Here is a 27,132-nt window from a genome sequence, read left to right as displayed (position 1 = left end):
ATAATCAGCACAGAACAATCTGAATGCTTCAGCCACTTGTCTTTTTTATAATAGTTCAGATTCTTTATACAACTGTCATTCTCCTTATTACGACTACAGTAAAGTGAATTCACTCTAGAAAGACAGTTAACCTGCTAAGGGCATTCTAAATACCTAGCCTTCCTCAAATCTAAACGTAAACAATCATGTCACCTAAACTGTAAGCAGAGCTATCTGGGTGTTCCCCTCCATTCACTTGAGAAGTCAGCTATTCTGGTGAGTCTCTGTGAAGACAAAGAGGTCTCTGTGCACTACCTTGTAAGACCAGGACCTAGAACCTTACAAAGTTGCATCCTGTTATTTTAACAGCCAAACAAGGAAGAGTATTACCTTTTCTACTAGTATTGCACAAAAGAAAAACAAACAAACAAACAAACAACTCCAAATGAAAACAGGCAAAAGCTTACTGGGTCCAGCAAGTTATATGATAGTTGAGAATAGCAGCAAGATGAAGCGGAAACTCAACATCAGTAACGCAAACCCCAGAGGCAGAATAAAAAAATGCTAGGGATGAACAGCACAGGATATTGGCTCACCCCACAAGTCTACAGATGTTGTGGCCAATATCTTTGATTACATGTGTGGGAACTAAAGCTTCAACAAACAAGTCTGGAAGAATAATCAATATTAACTGAGGAAAAGAATGATAAAATGCTTTAAGGGAAATGACAAGTTGAAAGAGGAAAAACATCTTTTAAAAAATGTCAGAAGCAGCAGAATGGAAAGCAAGTATTTTTTTCCCTCAGGTCTATAGCAGAGTAGCAGATCTACAAATATGCAGTGTTTCCTTCTCTACATATACAGTTTTCCTCACAAACAGGAAAAAGTTAGAAGAACAATTTGTCACCTGGAAGCAACAATAATGCTGCTTTAAGAAGCAAAAATAATGAAACCAGTATCAGTGTGAACTGGAAGTATATGTATATACAAAGCAGGTATAACACAGCCTGCTTCAAGAAGCTTAAAAGCAAAAGAGAAGAAAACACCCATAAAACTTCATCAACTCACAGTAAGTAGGTATCCACAATATGAACATATCTTCTTTTGGCATGGCCTGCTCAACCCTCAAAAGACATTGGTCATCATGCATGAACGAAAAAGCAGTACACTGAAGACTTGTATAAACATATGTGAAGTTTAATTACAATCATAGGCTTAGAGAAAAGTGGCATGAGGCAAAGAAGAGGAAGGTAAATACCCCGGGATTTCATTCTCTTCCTTTGCTGAAACATTTCTTTTCTCCCTACCTGGAGCTTCATTCTAAAAACAACATGACAGAGATAGTGACTCAAGTCTGTCCTTATGCAAGGAATGTCCAGATTAATGAGGAGGCTTTTAAACATCAAACCTAGTTTGGAGGTGCTGACAAAAACTGCAACAGATGTACAAAAGCTGCCAAATGACATGGGCATCTATAAATCGGAGCACTTATGCTGAGGGTTGGCTACTGCAAAGCAAACACTTGCCTCAGGCATATGCAGCACTTGAACTCAGATCACACTTTCTCACTAGCATAGGGCAGGTCTCAAAACTGGTCCTGATGGTTTCAAGACAGCGTACTGCATGGACAAGAATATGTCCATGGGCATATACATATGTCAAAAGACAGCAAATATGCTTTGAGCATATAAAGGCAAATTCAGTTCTATCTACAGCTACTTATTGTCTTTGATGCACTGCTCACCTCCTACACTACATGACATCAATTCCAGCCTTCTCAGTATTGCACGTACACTACATAATTTCATTCATAAGCTTGTCATGCTACATGCTAGAATGAGATAAAACTATTTTTCCCATTATTCTGACTAGAAGGATGCTCCAAAAACTTACTGCCCCAGTTGCTAAAAGTCTCCTCCTAAATTTCCACTCTCTTAGCAACACTGTCCTTTGTCTTAAATAGCTCTTTCACCCCTGTTCCTGATAAATTTGCAGACTACAAGTCCTTCATTCTCCCTGATTATCTTTGCAGTCCATCCCTGAAGCTAGCTGGACTTACCTGTTTTTGAACACGAGGATCAGACATGCTGATGATTTCACAAAGCATGGTATCTGTGCTCCTGTAGCTGAACTGGACATACTATGGTTGATGCATGCTAGGATTACTTTAAGGTTTTTCATAGAGAAGGTGGCTGCAAATCACACTGGGGTTACGCCCTAAAGGGACACTCATGAGCCTCCAAGCTCAAGCAGAAATTTTTGTATTATTGTGCTTCCTTTCATTCCACCACAGATGGCCAGCCAAGAATGATTTTGTCATCAAAAAGTGCCATCATCATGCTCCTGGTTTTCATGTCAAGATCACTCATGAAAATATTAAGCCAATCAGTGCTGTGACAAAGGACATCCTTGAGGAGTTTCACAACCAATATTGTTCCTTTTGCTACCTCTAAGACAATGACAAGGAGAAGTACTGAATGGAGAACAGAATCAGGCTGAAGCGAAGTTCATTAATCCTGGACAACGTTTTCCTAAAACAAGAGGACTTGGCACACACAGGACAGGACACTGCCAACTAGGTTCTTCTTTCTCCTTTGAAATTATATTCACATAGGAGGGGATATACCAGGAGAGGTGCCATATCAAGTAGCAAAATACATGCCATGGTCTGAGGTAGAAATCAAGTCTAACAAGGCATTAACCTACCACTAAGGAAAAAATTATGCAAGAGAAATCCCTTAAGACTGATAAATTAGAAACACTTCTGGCAAGGGACCAAAGACTTCATATTTGAAATACTATACGAGGGAAAACTGGAAGTGTAGCTGGAAGGCACAGGAACACTCCAGCCGACATCTTTCCTCAAAACGCAAACAAAACAACTGATGGGAATGTGTAGAGAGAAGCGTTAGTGATCAATCAGAGCAAAGAGTGTTAAGGTACACGGTGAGCATGATGTTCTGCTCAGTTAAAGCTGTTTTCAAAAGACAAGTAACTTGAAGAACATGAGGATTACACCAGCTCTAAGCTTCGAATCTTACATTAAAGTGTAGAAACTTGCTCCTAGAGGGGAAAAAAAAAAAATCTCTGACTGTTTTGAATGTCTCGCAGTTTTGAATATAATCATACCACCTGCTTAATGGCTTTTCTGCATAATTACAAAAAACACTATCAAAGTCTCTTCTTGCAGTAAAGTTCTTACCTGTGACAAGAGTTGAATAGCTACAGGAGTGGTTACGAATGAAAAATACTTTTAATTAAGTTCATATAGTTTCAAGGAGTGTTAATAAAGCATTTATGCAAGAAGCTAAAATTGACTAAAAGCCTTACAAATATCAGATGTTTGGCAACATTATTTATCCATCACCAGTTACAACTGCTGTATAGTCCATAATTTTACATATGGATGCATGTAATAAACCCAGTAGTTCCTTTTGCACTAACTACAAAAAACACAGCTTCACGATGGAACTTAAATTCAGGTTTTACTGAGGAGCTTTTTATTTTCATAAAGTTACTAAAGGTATTTTTGGGGAACACAAGAATGATACATTTCAAGTATGATGCAAGTCCATATATCTAAAAGTGACCAACTCACCTGGAATTATTATGGTGAATGTTGCAAGCCCTTGCCATTAGCACCACAATCATTGGTCGAAAGGCCTTTCCTTTCCCATCAAAGTAATAATCACACATTTCCTTAAGTTCTGCTGTAGATACAAGTAATTCCTATAAAAAGGAAAAGAACGTATCAGCATAAAAGTCACAAAGCCAATCTGTTTAGTGTAAGCAAAACAGTATGCATGTATAAGGTTATTGCCTGTATTCATTCCACCCAATGTAAGCTGAAGTTGCTTTTGAAATTACTATGAATAATCTGAAACATAAACGATGTATTCCAGCAGTGTAAATGAGGAGGAAAAAAAAAATTGCATTCTGGTTCTATAAGATACATAAAAATGCTCTCTTTGCCTTCAGTTTAAGTTTCACACAGCTGCTCATAAAGAATATTCTTTCAATAACTATCCTCCAAAGCAATGGTTGCCATTAAAATCAGAATCATCACAACATCCCAGAATAGTCATCAAAATCCCTCACCTTTTTAATATCTTCATAGAGATTCTTCAAGTCTTTTCTACCAAGTTGAAAAGGGTCTTGGTATTTTTCATCACTAACTGTCCTACTGCAGCTGCACAAGTGGGATGTACTCGTATGATGAAACCTGGTGACAGTGTTTTTCAAGAGAGTAATGTTGTTGAAAGCAAACTTTGCCTGATACCCCAGACAGAAACATTTCAAAGCGTTTCCTCCTCCTTGTCCTCTCCCCTCACACAAAATTTAACCAAATAGCTAAAATATAAGCAAAAGGCATCTAAACACTCTTTTCAGCCAGCTAGTAAGGTGCAAGGACAGCACAGCTACGTATTAATGATCACAGACTTCTAGGAGCTGGCAAAGCGCAGCATTTGGCAAACAATAACCACCCCTCCCGCCCCTTAACAGATTACAGAAGTCTTCTGATACACATAAAACTACATTGCTCTCAATTTATTCCTTTTGAATATGCTATTGATAGTATAGCATACATTTGGAGATGAAGCCTTCATCTTCCAGTAACACAATTATTCTGTTACTTTCTTCCCTCTCCTGTATACTCCTGGAAAAACTTTCCTGACTTGGATTTGAAAATTCTCTTTTGCACACCCAGCTACATTATAAATTATAAATTAAATCAATACTTCCAGATAGCCTGATGATGCTATGGAAGTTCATCAGTAAAGGGTGAAAGCTCCACCTGGATGCATTAAGATGCATTAGGCTTAGGCCTGATTTTTTTTATGTCCCTGGAGTTGAAGTTTATGCCCCTCATTATGTTTCCTTTGTCAGAGTGAACCATAGGGGTTTTCTTGGGGCATTTTTGCTTTGCCCATTGCTCTCCAGGATGGAGATCCAAGACTTAGATTCAGACTCAGCACCACAGCAGCAGTTTACACAGAATTATCCAACTATGTACTAGAGCGAATAACCTTATTTTCAAAGTTTACAGCTCACAGGTGTAACTAGCCAGTTCACCTAATAACTACATCTTTACCCATTACACAACAGCATGAAGCTCCAACTTACCGCCAAAATATATTACATATTTTTGGAAATGACAAAGTTGAACTTCTTTGGGTAAAGTGACACATCTGCACAACAAAAAATCAGGGTTAATTTAATAGAACTTTAAACTGACAGAAAACATTTGATTACATAAACCAAGTGTCTGTTCATGAGCACTGCTTTATTTCTCCTTTTAACAACCCAGCAGCAAAGGGAGTTTCATAATCTCCTTCCATATCATGTGAGACATAACTGCTAATATGCGCATTAGCTTCTGACTTAAATGGACTCTTCTGCTCAGGAGCGTTGGACTTTCTCCCCTTGCAGGACCAGCCCAGAAGGCGGATCAGTTAACTTCCCAGAACTGCTCTAATGAAACCTTGCTGTTGCACTCGTGGAAGGTGCAATTTTCAAACGTTCCCCATCTTGCAAATAAATCTGGACTGCACCAGTAAAGGCATAGAGAAAAGGGCAAGAGCTTATTCTGTAAACTACTACGCTAACAGAAGAACAACATGTCCTTGTTTTTCCCTGAAGCGATTTTAATTCAGCTTGCTTCTTATGGTAATTTACACCTGCACATCTTCCCTGCTAGATGTCAAGAACCTAACTTCCAAACCCAGCAATCTCTCCAGTGATCTCTCCCTGCAGACGGAGCCTAGGAGCCTGGGGGAAGGCACAGTCCCAGGTACACGATTCCAGCAGAGATAGGCTGAGAAAGGAAATGCAACTTTTGCTCCACTTCTGGCAGCGCTGCCAGGACCTACCCAGCCCTGCCCTGGAGTGCACGCTGACTCAGGGGCCCAGCCCTAAATCATAGAAACCCATGCATTCACCAAACTGCCTCTCCAAAAACCCACATGGTTTGGTGCTCAAGGAGAGCTAGCACTGGTGAAGAGTTCCCCCAACTTGCTCCTCATGCCTCAGTGTATCTTGTACGTGGCTTGAAGAGTCTCTCTCCTTGGACACAGGGAGAGAAACAAGAGCACCGCAACGGCTCCAGGGCACCCTTCCATCCATCCTCCTGGTGTACAAGATGAAAAAAGGCCAGGCAAGGAGACGAGGGATGGAGAAGAAGAAGAGGAAGAAGAGGAACCCTAACTTATCATAGATTTCCAACTCACTGCTGTCTGACTTCAGTGCCCAACCCTATGGCCAAGACCTTCATAAGTTCGCTTTCTCACACCTCACCGTTTTCTGTTAAAACATAGCTGATCTCTTCCTATTCTTCCTTCGGTGAGGGCACAGGCAGACTCTCTCCTTTACACTGCTGCTTAACACTGTAAGACCGAGTCACCCACGATGCTGGACACATCACAGCCAGATGAACACTTTCCTGCGGGTCAGAACAGTAGCTTGACCTTGTGAGGAAGGTGTAAACGAATGCAGCGAGAGAACCGCCCCCCACTACAACTCATAATGCTAACTTGCGCACGTGCACGTTGAAAATCTCACGCTACTGAGAATCGCTTTCCCTGCTCCCACCTAGAGAAGTCTCCGAGAGGTTCTTGCCCACAACAGTAACCAATCCTGCCCCGAAAACCCTTAAGCCAGTATTTTAACCTTGCACCGAGAGCGCTCCCGCCCCCTGCAAGGCCCCCCCCCGCAGGCAGGGAACTGCCCGCCGGCCCTCGCACACCGCCATCGCCTCCGGGCCTTGGCGCTTCCCGGGCGGGGGAGGGAAGAGGTGGGCTGAGAAAGGCCACAGGAGCGGCGGCCCCGACGCGGGGCAGCTCTGACCGCCCGACCCCTACGCCCCCCGCCGCCCCATTCATTCCCGGTGACCTCCAGGCGCCCGCCGCCGCGCCGCACTCACCGCCTCGCTGGGGGCCGGCGGCGGCGGCGGGGCGCGGGAGCCGGGCCCCGGCGGGCGGAGGCGCGGCAGGGAGCCGAGCGGCGGCGCCCGGCGGGAGGAGGCGCCGCACCGCCACCACCAGCGCAAGGCCATGGTGTCCCCCAGCCCCGCCGCGCCGGCACCGCCTTCCGGCACCGCCGCGACCCGGACGCGGAAGCCGGGCGCCGCCGCCGCCACCCTCCGGCGGGGGTGCCGGGAGGACATCCGAGCAGGCGGGGCGGCCCCGTCCCTTCCTCTCGCCGCTGCTCACCTCGCCTGCGGCCGCTCCGTCGGGGCGCCGAGCGCGGCTGAGGGCCGGGCGGGAGAGCGGCAGGGCCCGGCCCGGCCACCGCACCCGGCTGCGGGACGGGGCTTGGGCCGCAGCCCTTCACCGGGGATCCGGCTCTGCCGGCCCGCCTGGCGGGCGTGTGGGGGCGGCCCGCCCGGCCCCGGCCCCGGCCCCGGCCCCGGCCCCGGCCCGGTCAACGCAGGGAGAGCGGCTTCGGCGGCAGCCGCTCTGCCCCTCCCGCTCGGAGACGGCACCAGCTCTCCCCTGAAACGCCTGTGAAGAGATGAGAGAGGAGGGCCCCTTTTTTTGAGGGGAGGGAGGCTTCAAGCCGGTTCCTCACGTGCCTTGGTGAAGGCGAGCTTTGGGGGACATGTGGTGGCCGCCCTGGCTGGCAGCCTGGCTGGCGTGGGCCGCCGGGGCCGGGGCCGGGCGCCCGGCCCCGCTGTGCGGCTCCGGCGGGCTCTGCCGGGCTCCTCCCGGCCCGAACGCCTCGCACCCCGCGCCCAGCCACTGCCCGCGGCAGCGGGGGGCGGCTGAGCTCTGCGCCTGGCCCCTCTCCTCCGAAAGCCTCCTAGGTACGCGCCGCTCTGCCCCGGTGCTGCTTTTGTACACCCTGCTCTGCCCCGGTGCTTTTGTACATGCACCCCGCTCTGCCCCGGTGCTTCTGCTTGGTGGGTTGTAGCAGCTACTAAAGCAATAACCAAGTGGAGACCTTATATACACAGTCAAATACTTCACTACTTTTAACATTAAAACTAGATTGGCCATAAGGAGGTGGGGGTTTTTTTCTTCTTTTTTATTGTATTAGCAATTTATTGTAATGGAGAGATGTGCGAGTCCCCGTTAGGTGTTAATGCGAAATTGATAACCTGACACCTGATTTGAAGTACACAAAGCGGTATAGCTCTCAGGCATACAGAATTGCCTGTAATAATAAAGACAATTTATATGATAACATTACAGAAATAATTTCTTTGGGTGATGCAGTTACTTGTGAGCATTAAGAAATAATAATTGGTGATAAATCGTGTGGCAGCTGGCTCTAACAGGATTTGTCATTAGAGGTATTGAGAAACGTGGCTAACAGCAAGTCTCCAGAGATGCTAACTGACTTACAATTTTTACAAAACAGTGACTATGAGGCACTGGGATTTTAGAATTAATGCAGAATCCTAAGATTGTTGCAAGCAAACATCCATAAAGAGTTAAACCACACAGTATCAGTCCAGAGTTATAAAACAATATTTGTCCTCTGTTAACTATGGTTCAGGGCATGGAGTAGGTCTGAAGGAAGAATGAAGCCCATCTTTTGAGTACGTGTGTTATGCTACAGCAAGAACTAAATCTTCTGACCCTTTCGTTCACTGTTTACATTACTCAGAGAAAGCTTCAAGCTGGTTTGTTAGGTTACTTGGTGATGACTGCTGCATATGGACTGTATACCACAGTTAACTGGTGCACAGTTACTTAATCTGTTGCCCTACATCATTCAGCTGTGGGGGTAGCTGAACTTTTCTGTCTCATGCAAATATCTTTTAGGGTTGCATATAACTGAGTGCAATATAAAACTGCCCTGAGACTGTTCTAATCACAGTTAATTGAATCTACGCTTAAATATTATTTAGATCTTAAAACTAGCATGCCCTGCCAGTTTCTTTAACTGTAGAATTCAAGCCTTCTTTTCAAAAATCCCAAACAGAATAATATCCTGAAATTATTTGACCTTGCTTTTTTCATGCAGCCTTAAAATACATTGTGGTAAAGAGTCGGGTTTTAATTGTTTCTAAAGTATTTTGATTGGATTTAAGAGGAAAGGTATTAAGAATAATATGATTAATTGGGTTTTTTTAAATATTTCTTGTCTGTTTCATGTTTACAGATACTTTTCCAGTTGATGTGACCCAGGAAAATTATGTCCGTAATGTGAGAAACTGCATTTTTTCAATTGTCTATCCTACACCTTTTAAATCTAGAGTTCGTCTTGTAGCTGTTTCAAAGGTTGGCTATTATTTTTTTGTTCCTCTCTAATTAGTGGAGATTGTTAATATGTGTACTAAAATGTATTTTAATATTCATATGCTATTTATTGTGAAAACATCTTATCAATATATACTTTAAACAAATAAAATACATAAAACATATTGTGAGATGTCTTTTAATAATGAAGTCTGTAGAGAAAACACATTCATTACCACTGAAAATTTTATCACATTCAAGTACCATCTGTTTTGCTTTTTTCTCCAGGAAGTTCTTGAAAATATTTTGGATCTTGATATATCTGTCAAAGGAACATCTGATTTTCTTCAGTTCGTCAGTGGTGGGAAAGTGATATTGGGGTCTGTTCCATTGGCCCATAGGTACGGGGGTCATCAGGTAACTATGGCACTCATTCTTCCAGGTGGAATTGTGTTTTCCTGTGAATTGTACCTTGATAATTCCTGTAAGTAAATGAGTATATCCCTCTAAGTATATGAAATCTTACAAACATTTTGGTTACAAATTTGTTCTTCATGAGGGACTGCAGATGGAAGAGAGCTATAATATTCTTTCACGGTACCGTGTCTACTTTCGCTGCTTCTGTTTATGCCAGAAGCAAATTATCTTTTTAACTTCTGTTAGCTGCAGAGTCTGCTTAGCACCCCTGCAGCCTGGCAAGCTCTGTTTCATGCTAGGTATTATCAGTTCAGAGGAGTGAAGAAGGACAGAGCTTCACTGCAATACCATGATTACTATGAGTTAGGTTTCATTGAAAAGGGTAAGATTATTCATGGAAAAGAATGGTAGAACTTGATTTGTAATTTCCAATTAAAAAAAAATTACAAGCCATGTCAGTTTAAAGGCTTATTATACAAAAGAGACAGGGCTGTAGCTGTACATTGTAGCTGGAAGGTAGAGAAAAAAAATGGGGATTACTGGCATTATTCTTTTTCTGTGGTTTTCTGATTCATTATTGGTGTGAGTGTGGAAATACAGCTTCAGGCATCAATATCTTAATGACTACCTGAGCAAATGTGTCATTATATTGTGTAGATCACAGAGAACCTACATGTAATTTGTACTGTTTCAAGTATAACTGCTATAAATGATGGAAGAAAATAACTTGATTTTCATTTTTGTCAGTTTGGTAGCTGGGCAGGTCAGCTGGGTGATGGAAGAGCCCACTTGATCGGAGTATATACAAACAGGTGTGACATTTTTTTAAGTGACCGGTTCAACTCTGTATCCTGTTTAGCTGATTCATGCATAGCCCAAGGCATACTGTTAAAAATGCTAATGGTATTTTTGCAGGCATGGTGAGAGATGGGAACTACAGTTAAAAGGATCAGGAAAGACCCCATACTCCAGGTAAGTTGCAGTTAATCTACGTACACCAAAACTGGATGTTTTCCTTCTGAAATTTGCTTTGATTTTATGACCTATTCCTTATTTCTCTGTTCTCCATAGGAATGGTGATGGAAGAGCTGTGCTTCGCTCTTCTGTGCGAGAATTTTTGTGTAGTGAGGCCATGCACTATCTTGGAATTCCTACAAGCAGGGCTGCTAGGTATTTTTCTTTTCTTTTTCACAGCATCCTAATTTACAGGTAATTTTGTGCCTGAGTTTCACTGAGCATCAATATAGTGGGACAGTTCGTTTCCAAGAGGATAAATCTTTCTTTTCAGATGTATGCAATCAGAACAAAATATATGCCTCCAGTTTCATAGATTTTTGGATAAAACTTTCCAGTAATAACAAACTCCAGCAGTTAATCCATTCACTTCTGTCTTTGGTATGTTATGTACTACTTTGGTTTAATACGATATTGTGCACTGTGTGTGTCTTGCGGTGAACAGCTGTTGTTCACTGGTGAGACTGTCTTAAGTGAATTACCTTAGTTTGAAATCTGGTTCATTTTGTAAAGAAAGTAAAAAGTGGAAGTTAGATTGAGTGATTATATCTGACACTAACTCCCCTCTCCAGCTTTTATGATACTGCAATGAAGAGTTTGTACTCTTAAAAAAAAAAAAAATTGTTCTCCCCCTTGTTGCTTACCAAAAGACTTGCAAAAACAGCAGGGCTAGATTCCTGCCCTGTAAAGAATAATAATACCTTTAGCGTATGTGGATAATCAATGAGTCTCTTAATACATTTTACATGGTTAATAAGTGAGTCTTTTATTACACACAAGTTAAGCATTTGGATGAATTTTTCTAGAATCAGGCTAAGTAGGAAAATGTTGAAAGTGGCTATTTCTGTATTGTCATAGTCACCTAGTTGCAATTTTTAAGGTTGGTAGGAAAAATTGTCAGTCAAATGAATAGATGTTAATATTGGAGGTAGTACTGAATGCAGGTAATTGCTCTCAATTCCTTATTTGTGCAAACACCCCTTGAGCAGAGAGGGAGATTTCATAAAAAAATAATTTAAAACTAATTCTGTTTGAACCAAAGACAACTAATACATTCACTCATTTGGATGTTTTTCTCAGAATTAAGTAAACTGAATTTTTCAGATGATTGTGTTTAAAATGTCACATTCATTTTGTGTTCCAAGTAGTCTCATGTCTGTACTGCATCATTTCAGGCTTTAAAGAAAGTAAATGTTCTGCAGAAAAAGCCTGTACTCAGCTGCCACGTGACTAGGTGTCTGTATTTGCAAAAAGTCTACAAATCTCTCTAGCATTAATTCTAACACATTTGCTCTGTTGAAGTGCAGTGTTTGTAAATGACATTTTTGATGGTTTATTCACTGACTTCACCTTGAAACCCTTTGCTTTTGGTTGTTAATGCAAAACTTTAAATCTGTCTGAATATCAGCAGGAAAGCATCTGGCAAGGTTATAGCCTTTCTTTGCTGTCGTCTCAACAAATTGTTCAGTGCAAAACCAATATGATATTACTCCTTAACTGAGTACAAATTCTGTTGAGTATACAGTTTGCTTTAGTTCTTTGCTGGCAAATTGGTTAAATGCCTGGCTCTCTTAATTGCTGTACAAGCTCTCCAGACTGTTCGCAAGACTTCATTTGGAAAAAAATCCAGCTGATACCCGTATTTTTCCCAATGGGGAGCTGTTGTACTGAGGCTGGTGGGATGCACTTACAGAGGTCTTGTGAAGTCTTGGCAGAAGTGTGGGGAAAAGCCTTACAGCTTATCCCAGAACACCCAGCAGGTTGGTTTGCTCTATTAATTTTAAGTACTATGTTCCCAATGGGGTGCTACAGTTTATGACTGTTCTGCCAGATAAAGAACACTTCTTCACAGGATACCATTTTAGTCACATACTGGGACTACCAGTGAGCAGTGTTATGCATTAGGTCAAAAGGGTGAGCCAATATGCATGGTTTTCAGGGTGGCCCTTACTTTCACAGGGCTTGATGTTCATGCAAAACAGCAAGCAGAGCACTTGGGATTGTGAAGTCCAGCCCTTAAGCTAGAACCGGGAGTAGGGAGGGATATAATCTGTCTGTCCTTCTGTGAGTGCTGTTCCAGCTTCTCTGGTGTAAGAGCAATTTCAGTCTTCCATTTCCTGTGGTTGAGCGTACATCTGGTCTCCTGCTGTCTTCTCTCAAGTCATGGTACAGTTACCAGCTATAGGGACCATTTGAAAACTATTTTTGTAGTGGGAATGTACGTATCTTTATGTGGCTGTTCAGCTATCTGGCCAGCTCTTAAGTGTTGCACATCCATTAACTTGTATTAATAACTAACCAAATGTTGATGCCCCTGTGGATTTTTTTGTCAGTAATAAAAGAAGTGCTGGTATTCTGCAGGAATCTTGCAGAGAGCCTGCTAAGAGTTACATAGTCAAAAAACCCCAACACTTCTGGCAGAGGTCTGTTCAAAACGGTAAAATTTAGTAGCATTATTATTCTGACTCCTGTCCCCTAGTGTTCTGATGCACACAATATTTTGTTTGTGTCTGGGGTTCATTCCCTGTTTTTGAAAATTTTTTTCTTGAAGGATTAATATTTTCTTCTTTCATCTCATTTATGTCAGCACTTTTTGTACTTAATCCTACACACTTAATAATCACTTATGATTGTTTCCAAAAGAGGGTTTTTTTAACAAAATTTCCCAATGTTGCTTGTATCGCTACAGCTTCACTATCAGGAGCAGATTGATTTCTAGATACTTTTTTACTCCTTCTGGAAGAGTTCACTGCCTGTTTTTTGCAGTTAATGGAGAACATTGTTTGGATAGCTATTGGATACCTTCAAAAATATTGAATATAATAATAATAATTTAGTTTCAAAGCCACAGTTACTATTGCAAGCAACTGCACTGTGCAATAATTCAGAAAAATCATTCATTTTCATGATTGTTTGTACATATTTATGTTTATATGCATACCCCACATTTTTCGTTTAGGTAAATTATTTCTAAAATTCTGATGCTGAAGTATATAAAACCAGAATCTAGTGTACTCTCAAAATTTAACACTTGGGAGTTTTTTTAACTCTGTGACTGTCTTGAGTCATATTTATGAATGGAATATTGGGTTTGCCTCTTGTCCTTTTCTGTGTACCTCCAGGGAAAGTTTGGTTCTGTCTTCTGTGCAATCTTCAACTACCTATAGATAGATAGCAGCTATAAGTAGCTGCATTAAATTTCAGATAGCATGCCACCCAACTATTTTGAATAATGGAATCATGGAATAGTTTGGGTTGGAAGGCACCTTTAAAGGTCATCTAGTCCAACCCCCCTGCAGTGAGCAGGGACATCTTCAACTAGATCAGGTTGCTCAGAGCCCCATCCAACCTGACCTTGAATGTTCCCAGGGATGGGGCATCTACCACCTCTCTGGGCAACCTGTGCCAGTGTTTCACCACCCTCATTGTAAAAAATTTCTTCCTTATACCTAGTCTAAATCTACCCTCTTTTGGTTTAAAACCATTACCCCTTGTCCTGTCGTGACAGGCCCTGCTAAAAAGTCTGTCCCCGTCTTTCTTATGAGCCACCTTTAAGTACTGAAAGGCTGAATAAGGTCTCCCTGGATCCTTCTTTTTTCCAGGGTGAACAACCCCAACTCTCTCAGCCTTTCCTCATAGGAGAGGTGTTCCATCTCTCTGATCATTTTTGTGGCCCTCCTCTGGACCTGCTCCAACAGGTTCATGTCTCACCTGAATAGAAGAATGTTTTCCAGTTGCCATCAAGCAAAGATAAAGAAGAATTATACAAAATCAGCTTTTTTTTCCTGCTGCTAGACTCTTGAACAGGAAGGCTTCTGTGCCTATTGAGGGGACAACACCTCTTTCAGAAGACAGCACCAAGCATTACTTCTGCTGGATTGTCAGTGTAATCCCAGTTGCTTGGGAGAGAAAACTTCCTACACATTAATCTTAGGGCAATATGATGCCCTTGCATAGTTTGTGAGGATTGATTCCATTTTATTTTTCCTGATATAACAGAAAATACAGTGAAATTACATCTTTTATTTTGTAAAATGAATGTAAGCTGTGAAATATTTTAGAGCAAGCAAAGTTGTTCCAAGCACTCACAAATCTCAATATTTGGATAAACATGAATATTTATAGGATGTGCAGAATTTTAAGGCAAATGAAAGGAAGAGACTGTTTTTAAAAATCCAAGTAGCAGTGAAGAAGAAAGGGATAATTATAATGTATCATCAAAATTATGCCTTTTTTGTGTATTGATACTATTTGAAGAGTTCCTGATTGCTAAGGGTCCCAGATCTGTCCCTGAAATTCCTGAGACAACAGTTTTGGCCCATGTAAAGGGCACCCTCCATCTGATGCAACGATTTGGTTTCTAATTTCTCTGTCCTTCTAAATTCACTGTTGTCCTCAGGGAAATTGTGACTTATTTAATGTTACCATCACACTAATCAGTCACTGAGGTTCCAAGTGAATGCAGTACTTTTTCTGAATGCAACCCCCTCCCCAAGAACAGTGTAAGTAAGTAATGGAAGTTGGACAGCATTGTATAAATACAAAATAAATGCATCATGCTAATGAAGCTTGGTAAGCCTTGGCTTACTGTTTGCCTGTGTCATTTGTAAATACAAAGCTATGCCAGCAAAAAGGTCTTTCTTTTTATGAAAGAAATAAAGTTATGTAAAATATGACTTGATCTTCATTGTAAATTATTTTTCCTGAGATAACTTTTTAATGTTCTTTTCTTGTTTGTTACAGCTTAGTTGTAAGTGATGATGATGTGTGGAGAGACCAGTTTTACAATGGAAATATTAAGAAAGAAAGAGGTAATGAAGACATTTCAAAATAATCTGTTGCAACACTGTAACTTAATTCTCCATTACAAAAATGAATTTTAATGTGATAAATGTGTAATAAAAAGTACTAAATAGGCTTCATCTCATTTATTAAGATATAAAACCTCTCCTGAGAAAATCAGTCTGAAATATATCTTAGTTAAAGAAGTGAAGTCCTATGAACAGGTCTGCTATGATTGTGGCGTATGTGTTGTAGGGGTGTAATTTTTATTTTCACTTGCCATTACAAAAATGATACTGAAAACTAGGGAAATTTTCCATTGTTCTGACAGCAATACTAGGATGGTAGGAACACTAGTGTGGCTGTGCCATTGCTACCTTATCTGTACCTGCTCTGGAAAAGAGTGGGATGGCACAGCATGGGGAAAAATCTATTTATGTTGGTTCTTTCTTTGTTGGTAGCATTAGCATCTCTGGAGTAATTCTAGTATTAATGCAGTACTGGGATTTTGCCTGTGTTTGCTGGTATAGCAAATTAAGCTTTATCATTAAGATGTATGTGTAGTAAAGTAATATTAGACATACTCATCTGTTATATGTTGAGCATGCTTACGCAAATACCAGTTTAACTATGCATATGTAAATTCTGCATCTATAGAAACAACACATGATGGCTTTTACTATAGAACTGTTTTATTTTGCTGATACTTTGTTTACATTTAAACACATGTGTCTGTATTTAAGGTGCAGTAGTGCTACGTCTTGCCAAATCGTGGTTTCGTATAGGATCCTTAGAAATCTTAGCTTATTCTGGGGAACTGGACTTACAAAGGTTTGAATTTAATCTTCATAGTAACTATATTAGTTTTCTTAACAATCGAATATATATTAGAATGCATATATACAGTTGGAATTTACACATAAATTATTTAGAAAAGAAGATTGCATAATTTAGAAAGATAACCTGCTGTTTTTATACAAGCATACAAAAGATCTTAACTCATAGGGGTAAAACCCTCTAGATGTTTTTGAAGGCCTGGATCTTACAAAATGAGAAAGGTTTTATAGCTGAAGTAGTTCTAGTAACTAAACACTAGGGAGGAGTTGTTTGTTTTGGAAAGATTTGTAAATTTAAAGTGTAAGTTCCTACATTTCTCATAGTTGTCTGTGAAGCTTTATTAACAGAAATATGAAATAAATCGCTAGCATAAGTATGTTGTATAAAGTATGCTCTCCAGAAACATGCAGAACCAGAGAAGTATACTAGGTAATAAATTATTGCACAGTTTTAAGCCTCTTAGCAATACTAATTTGTGTGTCAAGCAATTAGCATGACAAATTTTTAGGTCTGCTGTAAATATTTAAAAGTTGGTCATTTCACCTCAGGAGCAATCGAAATTCTTCTGGGGTGCTTAAAAACGAGCAAGAGCTCATAGCAGCAGTTATACATTGTAGTAACTGATAATTCAATTTAACTTCCCGCATCACTCTATGCTGTCTTTCTTTCATTTTTTTTTTTTAAGTCTCACAGCAGATTTTAGTTGTAAAACTGAAAGATTGAATTAAGGAACTGATTTTAAGTTTTGTTTTGGGTTTTTTTGATTAAAGTGTTTATGACCCATTGGATTTAAGGAGCATGTAAAGATCACTTGTACTCATGCAACATAGACAACTCCTTCCTGCCTGTTTTGGAGGGGGCCTCAGAAGGAGTGGCCAAGAGCAGGCCAAGGCTGGTGTGACTGTCTGTGCTTCCTCCTCAGAGAAGGTCCTCCTGGAAGAGGATGTCCTGGAGCAACCAGCTAAAATTCAGAGGCAATAGGTTGGACACCCTTCTAAAGGTCAGGTTGCTAGGTACTCTGATAAAATCATCACAGTTTGACGTCAGTTCAGTGATTTGCTCTAATAACCTGATTAGAAGGTAAAATCTAGATATTTGTGTGCGTAGCCGAACAACCGTTGCCCAGGTCCAACCCTTGCCCAGGCTGCCTACCTCACGTACAAATGGTGCTTACAGCTTCCTGTGCCAGTGGTCCTGGCTGGCTCTGACCACAAGAGGGTCCTACAAGGAGCTCCTAAATGTACTACGTGCCAGCTGCTCTACTTTGAAGCTTTAGATCTTCAAAGATCTGCATCTGACAGGCACTGCAATTTTTAATGCATGTGTCCCAATTTCCTGAGGCTGTCTTGTAGGACTATGTAGCACTGTTTTGGGAATGGCCAGTTACTATGGCAAGTCACGCTACTTCATAAGAATTCAGCCATAAAATTTTCTTTGTGAGAATTCTGATGTAGAATTATTCCTTGTAATCATATAAGGTTTTTTTCGGATACACAAACTTTTTTTTTTCCCCTAAAAACTTAATATTACTGCATGCGAAACCAGATCCTGGTGTGCTCCAGAAGTTTAACACGTGGGAATAATTTTAACTCTACGAGGCAGTCTCCACTCATATTTATGACTGGAATCATAGGTTTTATCTCTAAGCATTTGGAAGGGCTTAACCCAAGACTCACTGGAATAAATAGATTGAGTTTTCTAGTAACTGTTTGCAGCAAGCTGTAGATCAGCATTTAGCTGTTTGAAAACAAGAATTTTGAATGATCAGTTCTAAAAGTACCATTTTTAAAGAATTCTGCCTCTCTTTATTACAGAAGATTGCTAGACTTTATCATCCAGGAACATTTTCCATCAATAGCCATGAATGATTCAAATAGATATCTGGTAAGTCTTTTTTAAAAATTGTTTTTTTTTTTCCACAAGCATGTGAACAAAAATTATACAAAGTTTTTCAAAGTTTCAAGTTTTAAAAGGTTTTACAATTTGAAGTAAGCTTCCAGGTTTTATTAGTGAAAGTTTGTTAATTCTCTTCAGTAAAAACCTGCTGCTTGAAGTTTTTTTCCTCAAAGACAAGTAAGAGCATTCTTCACCACTTTTCATTATGGAAATGTTTATTGGGAAGCTTCCATTTTCTGTTATTTTTTGTTCTCTTACTGCTCAGATTTTAAGTTAGCAGTGGTCATGAAGTGATGAATTATGCTTTTTCTAGTATAAATGTAGTATATATAGTACATACTAATATATACACTAGTATATATAGTGTCTTTGTTCTGTTTTGGACTTTTTAATTTCTTTTAGGGCATCTGGATGTACTTATTTAACTATAGTCTTTGCTGGATAAGGTTATTGTGCAGTCACATCATTCAGAATGTGCATGAAAAGTCCTGACAGACAGAGATATAAATTTAAAAATAGAATGTATGACATATTTCTAAAATGAATCAAATGTTTATGTTATTTATTGTATTCAATATTTTTGATTCAGAGGACTTGAAGTAAAAGATGTATTTGATTTTAGGAATTTTTCTCTACAGTCGTATCAGAGACTGCAAATCTGATTGCATTGTGGATGTCTGTGGGGTTTGCACATGGTAAGCTGCAGTAGATGGCATTGGCTTTACAGGAGTGACTTTTTATAGTCATGCTTAAAGATGGCTTTTATTTGTCACTTTGTTCTTCAGTTCTTCTGATGTCTTCGCCTGCAGCAGTATCTGTTATGCATTAATATACAAGTTTTTTCATAGCAGAGTTAGGAGCACTTTCTTATCTTTCAAAGCATGACTGTATCTGACAGAAGCAAGAATATGGGAGCAAGAATTCTCAGAATTGAAATAGTCTGATGTATGAAGACCATGTATTGATGTCTTATATAAGTTTAAGTGCTCTGAATTTGATGCATCTACATAAAAATCTGACCTTTTATAGTATGTAGGATACAGTGCTGTCCACCTTTGTTTCAGATTTATATTATGAAAAATAAAATAGCATTCTCTTGCTAATACAGCACCCAGTCAACTTGCAAGGAAGCAGCTAATGACCAATTTGCAAGATGCTGTTTCAATACTGTGTAGCACTGAAAAGAAGAGGAAACAGTGCCACCTAGGTATAGAGACCAGACACAAGATAATGTAGCGAAGAGTTTCTCATTTTCATACTTAAAATGCATGCCAGTTCAAGAGTAAGAGAGACAAGTTTATTTTCCAGAGTCTGATTTCTGAAAGGTAACTGCTCCAGAGTTCTCTAGATTCAGTGGATCTATTTCACAGCAAATTTTCTAGAGGCTGCAGGGTTCAGGTGGAATTTTAACTTTTGCTTCTCCTCGTTGTTTAATTGTAGGTGTGTGCAATACAGATAACTTCAGTTTATTATCCCTAACAATAGATTATGGTCCATTTGGATTTATGGAGTCCTATGACCCAAGTGAGTGTAGCACCTGTTTTTAAATATAGTTTTTTTACTTAAAATAAATTCTTTACATTAATTTATGTAGTTTCCATGTGCATGAAAACTCCTAACATTATTAGCAGAAAAACCCCAAGCATTTGTATCATTTGAAGAGTTTTAGGGAAAAAAATTATATCAGAGGTCAGTTTTATGATACACTATACAGTTCGCATGTCAAGTGCCAAAAGTCGTGTTAATGAAATACTACTATTAAACTCATTTTCAGGAGAATGTTTCCAGTTGAACTTCATCACTTGTATAGATGCTACAACAGAAACCTAGAAAACTAAAAATTGCATATTGCTGTAAGCAGCCAAAAGCAAAAGCGTTATACAGTAACTTTGCATGCATCGTGCTCTAGCTTTATAGTCACAGCAGCTAATCCTATGTTGGAAGAAAACAAATCAAACCTACCCAGTCATGGCAACCTTTCTTTGAAAGTATGAACTCATTCAGTCTGGGATTGATAGATATAGGTTCAGTATGTACATAAATGCATATTATTAGATTATTGTTTAGAGGTTGCATCTGAGTAAGCTTCAGAACCAGCAGTGGTTATCATCTTTTTTGTTTTCTGCAGCCTCAAATTCAGGAAATCACATGAGAATAAATGTCATATTGTTTCTATTGCACTGAGAAAACAGAGCTTTTCTGGTTTTAGATCTTTCTCTATATGGTGGGTTGGTTGACCCCAGCCAGCAATTAAGCACCCACCAGCCACTCATTCACTGCCCCCTGCTGCGTGTTGCGGGAGAGAATGGGAAAAGCAAAGATGAGAAAAAGCTCATGGGTCAAGATAAAGACAGTTGAATAAGTGAAGGGAAAAAAAAAGGGGCGGAGGCAACCAACAAGCGATGCAAAGGCAATCACTCACCACCTTCCACCACCAGACTGATGCCTAGTCAGTCCCCAAGCAGCAACTGCCTTGGAAAAACTACCCCCAGTTTTTATTGCTGAGCATGACATTATATGGTATGGAATATCCCTTTGGTCAGCTGGGCTCAGCTGTCCCAGCTGTGTCCCCTCCCAGCCCCTTGCCCACCCCAGCCTAACTTGCTGGGGTTGCAGTGTGCGAACAGAGACCTCGATGCTGTGCAAGCACTGCTCAGCAATAGCTAAAACATTGGCATGTTATGAACACTGTTTTAGTCACAAGTCTAAAACACAGCGCCATACAGGCTGCTATGAAGAAAATTAACTCCATCCCAGCCAGAGCCCATACACCCTAGAACCAGATGAAATGCTTTAGAGTTAAAATTCAGATTTGAACCAACCACCAGATCTGACAGGTGTGTCACAGGTCTCCTCCTTAATGCTTCATTTGTTATTAATGTCCTCTAAGGACTCAGGCAATGCTGTACATTGATCAGCTTATCTGCATTTGGTCTGTGCAAGGGGTTCATACTGCATCTATTCAGAGACTGGTACATAGATTTTACTTCTGGATACCTGTAACTTGCATAGCAGATATTTACTATCTCCCAAATAATGGATTTGCTTACTGGAACATGTTAGTCCTAATTTTTATGTGAATACATAAATCTTGCTTGTACAACTGAAACAAATCTTGCTTAGGTGGCTTATTTATTTAAATACATGTTTATACAGGTTACTTTTCAAAAAATACTTGTAAATCCCGAATCTGGTTGTACAGTAGTTTGCTTAGTCTGTGTGCTAAATAGTAGCACTATATGTAGTAAAAACATTGAATAAGACATTGTTTTTAGTGTAAAAATGGTCTTTTTCTGTTCAAACTTCTGAATTTATTTTGTATCTTCAAGTAGGAAAATGTCGCTTGTGACACATGGGAACTTGTCTGTGAAGGATGTGCTCCTTAGATTTGCAAATAATAGATCTTGAGTTAAATCACTGTAAATAAGTATCCTTGTGATCTGATTTTAAATATTTAGTGGCTTTAGGGCTTTTATTAGTTTGCTGTGTAAGTATAAAAATGAATGCACTACAATATTTTAACATTGATTGTTTATTGTAATTACTCTGTTGTGGAAAAGTAATGTTTTGTTTGAAACAGATTTTGTTCCAAACACATCTGATGATGAAAGGAGGTATAAAATAGGAAACCAGGCAAATGTTGGGCTGTTTAATCTGAACAAGCTGTTACAAGCTCTAAAACCTTTATTGGATCCCAGGCAAAAGCAGCTGTAAGTAATCCTTAAAATATCTTAATGCTTAAAAGAACTAGTGAGATGGGAGACCCTCTAATCACCATATGCATAGGAAAGAAAGGGATTAGCTTTTAAGATCTTTTTTCCTAAGTGGAAATTGATTCTGAATTAATTATTGGTCAGAATAAGGTTGGAGGGAGGGGAGAAAGGTTTTCATTGGTCATAAATAAGAGCAAAATATGACTGGAAGGTGGTCCTAGATGTTGTGTGGTCCATTCTCCTTTCACTAAGGTAGGACCTTTGCCTGTAGTTTTCTATTCTAAGTTTGTCTAGCTTGTTCTTTAAGATGCTTACTTATGAAGACCATACATCCTCCTGAAGTAACGAGGTAGTATTTTAATACCCTATTGTAAAGATTCCTAATACGAATCTTCTTTTGTGCTGTTTAAACACATGACTTCTTCCTCAGTATGAAAAGGAAGAACATTGTATTTTTCTTCTTTGCAGCAGCTATTTATGTGCTTGAAGCCTGTTAAAATGTTTCCCCTCAGTCTTTTCTCCACTACAGATCCTAGTTGATTCAGAGTATCAATGTTTGTGAGATATCAGACAGAAGAAGTTTTCATTGTTTAGTGTTCAGTGGGATTGTACCCACAGTAGTATTGTAGTTCCACAGAATTTGACATTTCTTTCATTTTTGCAGAGCTTCCCAGATTTTGGAGGGATATGGTGAGCGCTATTACATCCGGTATGCAGTTCCAGAGCTCAAACCTTGTAGTCACAATACTATAAATTATGTTATGTGACAATTTCCTTACTTTGTTACTATCTTCAGTTTCACAGAACTATTCAAAACAAAATTGGGTCTTCCTGGGGAGAATGAGGATGATAACTATTTGATTGCTTTCCTCCTAAAAGTAAGTTTGCTTTGCTAATTTTGTTGGCAAACATCTGGACTGATAGCCCATAGTTTAAAAACTCTGATAGAAATATCTTTTTTCACTAGCTTATGGAAGATACAAAGGCTGATTTTACAATGACATTTCGACAGCTCAGTGAAATTACTGAAGACCAGTTAAAGGAGCTCCATATTCCTGAGGTATTAATTAATACAAGCACCCAATTTTAGGAATACTTAATATAAAATGAGTAAATCAGGTTGGACATAACCCTGATGTAATAGAGAATGTCTCAAGCCATGATTTGCCTGGGAAATGAGTCATTGTACCATTATTAAGGGACCAGGAGACTAATGTATCTGTGTCATGCTACCACCCTATGTTAAGCCTATGTCTAGTAATGAAGGATACATTAACAAAGAGGGCTAATGAAAGATACATTAATGTAGCATGCTGAAGTGAAATTTCCAGCCTCTGGTACAGGTCTAATATGAGTAGTCATAAATATTCATACACAGGTGAGAATGTGATTTTCTTCACATTTAAGATTAAGGTCTAGTAGAAAGAATTTTCCTTCCTTCTGCCCCCTCTTTTTGTTTGTTTTGCTTAAGAATACCTTCTGATAGTATTCCATAAGACACAAATGAAGTTGGACAGGGCTCATAAGGAAAATTTCAACCTCGGGTCGATCAAACTATTCTTAACTTGGGTTTACCAGGTGACCTAAATATCTGCTCTCGGGCTCATCAGCTTGTCCAGTATCTAATGACAAGTGAGATCCCATCTCATCATAAACTCTTGCTAGAATTTCAGTCCATAGTGGCCTCTGCCCTTCCTTGGGCATAAGATCAGTTCTAAATGTAGCTTAAAGCACTGGAATACATTTTGTCATTGTGTCCTGCTCAGCCTGCTATCCCATCCTGTGTTGCTGCTAACTCAGCCTAAAGTTATTCTTCAGGACCAAGTCTAATCATAAAAGAGATGAGAGTATTAAAATAAAAGAGATAAACTTCTTACCTGGATGTAGTGCAATCTTTAGAAGTAGAAATATGGCTGAAATGTTTGAACTGGAGTGAGATGCTAGGCAAATAATAATTGGATAAGAATGTAGAGGGGAAATTCTGAAAAGAAAGTTTGTAAGTACCTGATCTGGAAAGGAAAAAAGGAAACCTTTTTGCAAGAGCCAGAAGGACTTTTTTTGTTTGTTTGGTTGGTTGGTTTTTTTTTTTTTTTTTGATCCAGTGCCTTTTCCGTGTGAGGAATATTGTTCCCTTTGCCTGGGAAACTTCATTGCCTTTCTGTAACTTCTGATTTACTTCTCTTTGTCTTTGAATCTAATTTAAAATGAGAGCAGGTGGACTTAGGAGGTTGTTTTAGGGAGCAGAATGACTGTGTGTAAAGCATAGAATGAAAATGAGCAGTTTACTGTTTCTTTTTCCAGCTGTGTCCTAGATAATTAAGTGATTTTGACCAAATTCTTTGTTTTTCCTTGTTTTCTTAAGTAAGAGGTCTAACCTGACTTTTTCTATGAGCTTAAAGCCATTAATAGTTTAAAAGTTGAGATTTTCTAGTGGTAAGCAACAAAAATACAAAGAGCTGTAGCTGTGGAATTAATCATTTGTACAGGTGAGGTGGTAAGATGATGGGTGTGTTTGTAAGAGAAGGTACGTTTGTCATAGAATACAAGGGATTTTTCCATTTCTTAGTGGCCTACATGCGATAGGAAGAACAGAAGCCACCCTCATGTAGTATGGCGCCACACGCAGGCTCCTGCAGTAGTGGCATTTATTACAACTCCATCTCCCCTTCTTTGAAGGTGCAGGCTGAGGAACTAACAATCACGGTGTAGTTGTGACCCTACTACTACTACACTGAGGGTCATTTGCAGCCTTCAGTTGGTAGTAGCTGACCTTTTTTTTTCCACACAATGAAATGATTTAGCCCACAAATTGTGAGTCCCAAAACTGATTTTTGGTACAGTTTTATGCTGGTAAAAAGTTTGATTTTTTTAAAGATTTTTTTTTTTTTATATTGAAGTAATTTCATCTGCTGTTTATTCACACACTAATACTTTGTCAATAGCAAAGTAAGTTTTCATATTGGTTTGTAGATCACTTACAGGTTTTTTTCAGCTGCAAACCAAAATTGACCTAAAAATGCCAGAACCCTTTGGCAACACTGCAGGAGTGCTTACATTTAGTACTAACTAGAAACATTCTGAAATTCCTCCTAAAGCAGCTGAAACCTGCATGTCTTTGAACAAATGCTTAATTCTCACATTCTCCTGTTATCCACCTGCCCGACCCTCAGCTTTTAGTCACTTCTGTAATTTTAACTCATTTTTATACTCAGATGTGGTTTTCATTATATTTTTTGACTGCCATTCCTTTAAAAAACCACAGATGTGATCACAACTTTGTTTTGTTCTTGCTTTTAATTTCCCTTACTTAACTTTTGCCCATTTTTTTCTTGTGTATCTGCTGTTTACCTGCTTTTATCTATGTCCATTTCTTTCTAACCTGTTCTTTCTCTGAAGTTCATTTTTTTTTGTCTGTGAGCTTTGGCTACTTTCTCTCAACTGAGCAATATGAAGCAGCTGTTAGCTCAGTGTAGTCAGCTACGGAAGCCTAGTTTGTGGTTGCTGTTTAGCACTGGAGGCAGTAACGCCAAGCTCTGGTTTCCCTCTGTTTGCCTTTTCCAAGTTCTGTCTCCTCTCCCTTCTTCCTCTCCTACTATCTCTGTTCTTCTCCTCAGTCTCCTTCTATTCCTGTTGCCTTAAGTTTCCCTTTTTCTCCAGACCATATCTTTCTTTATCAATATATTTCCCTTATTCCACAATTTTTTTGGGAAAAAAAAAAGGTCTCTACAAATAGATCTGGTCCACATACAAAACTCAGAAGAGAGTAAAACCTGTAGTTGTGTAGCCTAAAAAATAAAAGAGGTCAGACAATAAGCCAAGGAAAAATAGGGGTGAAGTGTTGGAGGTGTTTAGATAGAATTTGCCATAACAGTGATAGATTAATATGGATGTATCATGCTAGCAAAAAGAAATAATTTACATGCAGAGGAGAAGATATTAGTAGAATTTTTTTAGAGAAAATTCCTTGAAGGGTCATGATACATTTCCCTCGTATCCTTTTAATATTCATTTGCTTACTTTGTTTTTTGCTTAACAGGAGCAAAATTCCGATTACCTGCCATTAACTGTTTCTTTCTCTTTAGGAGTTCTGGGCTCTGCAGGATCTGGGTAAACACAAGTTATTTTCAGAATGGGTTACTATGTACCTCTTAAGATTAAATCGGTAAGTCTGATGCAGTTTCAAGTGTAAAAATAACACAAAGTGTGTATTTGCCAGAAGCAGGCAACTTTAATCTGCAGTGATTTTCCATAATCTTTAGTGGGTCTGGTAAACTGCCTCAAACATAGTTTCATATGCCTTTTTTATCATTATGGTTCTAGATTGTGCTAGATTCCATAATCATTACTATTGTAGTTCTGTTTTAACACACAGGTACATAAAAATGACATGGGAGGAGTGGTCTGTGTTTGTTGTCTTTCATTGAGCAACCGATTTCTTTGGTTAATAATTTTTCTTAAAATACCAGTACTACAGATTCAGTCCAAGAACCTGAAAGTCAGGCTTTGCAAATACATAGGAATGAATAGTGTTCCATTACAGGTAATACATATATTTTTTTACTATGTAATAATATGGCTTTAGGATCACAGGGGGTGGAAGCTGAACAATAGTGAATACACAGACAGTGTTTGGAAACCGCTGGTGTTGCATAGATAGGGACATGCATGTTAGAACTTCCAACCAGTTCTTTTGTCTTAAATCAATAAAGAATGTAGCGTGTTTCTTAGTCATGTATGGTATGCATGGCTGATAGTAGTGAAAAGAAGTACATGTCAGGTACTTGGAAATTTTAGTTGGTAAATACAATTCTTAGGGAAAAAAATCAATACAAGATACAAAACCTACAAGAAAGTGGGCAGTTTTTTCCAAGTCTAATAGTTCTTAGAGATTCAGACCTGCTTCCACTGAACACAAAACCAGAACACTTAATAATTTTAATGAAAGTCAAATAAAATATTTCTAAAAATAAATAAGTATAACCCTCATTAGCTAAAGCACTTTCTTTTTCTTCTTTTGATTTGTTTTCCATGTATAGTAACAAGGGTGATTCAGACACCAAGAGAAGAACAAGAATGACAAGTGAGTAAAACAATACAAAAGAATTCCTATGCTTGGAGATGGCACCTATCTATTTACATAGGTTTCTTCAGTGTTAGTTATTTTCCTTTTAAGAAGAACTAAAATGTATTGTTTTTCTGAAGATGTTACCGAAATCCGGAATAAAACTCCTTAACACTAATGTGAAGTTAAGAAGCAGGCACTTCGTTTATTGCAGCACTGGGGATGCGGGGGATCGCTCCTCCAAAGGCAC

General features: G+C 39.3%; 3 protein-coding genes across 11 annotated transcripts in view; 2 read left to right on the top strand and 1 right to left on the bottom strand.

Annotated features, from left to right (window-relative positions):
* Positions 1–27,132, bottom strand: part of PDSS1 (decaprenyl diphosphate synthase subunit 1) — a 44,723-nt gene that overhangs the window by 16,647 nt on the left and 944 nt on the right. The window contains exons 2-5 of one of the 5 annotated variants that reach the window (XM_030009601.1): positions 12,466–12,470; positions 5,104–5,168; positions 4,078–4,201; positions 3,578–3,708 (exon numbers count right to left, since the gene is read on the bottom strand). In XM_030009601.1, the coding sequence (XP_029865461.1) occupies positions 3,578–3,708; positions 4,078–4,201; positions 5,104–5,168 (320 nt within the window). In that variant the 5' untranslated portion in view covers positions 12,466–12,470. Of the gene's footprint in view, positions 1–3,577; positions 3,709–4,077; positions 4,202–5,103; positions 5,169–6,721; positions 6,743–6,898; positions 7,081–12,465; positions 12,471–27,132 lie in introns of those variants that run through there. The other 4 variants (XM_030009599.2, XM_030009600.1, XM_030009602.1 and 1 more) reach the window with 4 other exon arrangements.
* LOC115339275 (translation initiation factor IF-2-like) lies at positions 7,029–7,492 on the top strand. The gene is made up of 2 exons (XM_030008994.2): positions 7,029–7,333; positions 7,384–7,492. Exons 1-2 carry the CDS (start codon positions 7,029–7,031, stop codon positions 7,490–7,492), a joined length of 414 nt encoding a protein of 137 aa, XP_029864854.1.
* LOC115339506 (protein adenylyltransferase SelO-like) overlaps positions 7,137–27,132 on the top strand; it is a 34,933-nt gene continuing 14,937 nt past the window's right edge. The window contains exons 1-17 of one of the 5 annotated variants that reach the window (XM_030009597.2): positions 7,137–7,780; positions 9,085–9,203; positions 9,450–9,578; positions 10,326–10,390; positions 10,494–10,550; positions 10,650–10,748; positions 15,336–15,403; positions 16,118–16,205; positions 18,026–18,095; positions 18,730–18,802; positions 19,548–19,631; positions 21,688–21,817; positions 22,485–22,529; positions 22,617–22,698; positions 22,788–22,880; positions 25,903–25,982; positions 26,857–26,900. In XM_030009597.2, the coding sequence (XP_029865457.1) occupies positions 7,576–7,780; positions 9,085–9,203; positions 9,450–9,578; positions 10,326–10,390; positions 10,494–10,550; positions 10,650–10,748; positions 15,336–15,403; positions 16,118–16,205; positions 18,026–18,095; positions 18,730–18,802; positions 19,548–19,631; positions 21,688–21,817; positions 22,485–22,529; positions 22,617–22,698; positions 22,788–22,880; positions 25,903–25,982; positions 26,857–26,900 (1,531 nt within the window). In that variant the 5' untranslated portion in view covers positions 7,137–7,575. The remainder of the gene's footprint in view (positions 7,781–9,084; positions 9,204–9,449; positions 9,579–10,325; positions 10,391–10,493; positions 10,551–10,649; positions 10,749–15,335; positions 15,404–16,117; positions 16,206–18,025; positions 18,096–18,729; positions 18,803–19,547; positions 19,632–21,687; positions 21,818–22,484; positions 22,530–22,616; positions 22,699–22,787; positions 22,881–25,902; positions 25,983–26,856; positions 26,901–27,132) is intronic. The other 4 variants (XM_030009593.2, XM_030009594.2, XM_030009595.2 and 1 more) reach the window with 4 other exon arrangements.

Source organism: Aquila chrysaetos, chromosome 3 (assembly GCF_900496995.4).
Source record: "Aquila chrysaetos chrysaetos chromosome 3, bAquChr1.4, whole genome shotgun sequence".
Taxonomy (NCBI): domain Eukaryota; kingdom Metazoa; phylum Chordata; class Aves; order Accipitriformes; family Accipitridae; genus Aquila; species Aquila chrysaetos.
This window is presented reverse-complemented; position numbering and strand designations above follow the sequence as displayed.

Excerpts from the sequence above, each read along its gene's own strand:
- LOC115339275 (XM_030008994.2), top strand. The coding sequence starts at position 7,029 with ATGGTGTCCCCCAGCCCCGCCGCGCCGGCACCGCCTTCCGGCACCGCC. Across the intron at positions 7,334-7,383 it reads ATCCGGCTCTGCCGGCCCGC|CCGGCCCCGGCCCGGTCAAC; the intron begins CTGGCGGGCGTG and ends CCGGCCCCGGCC.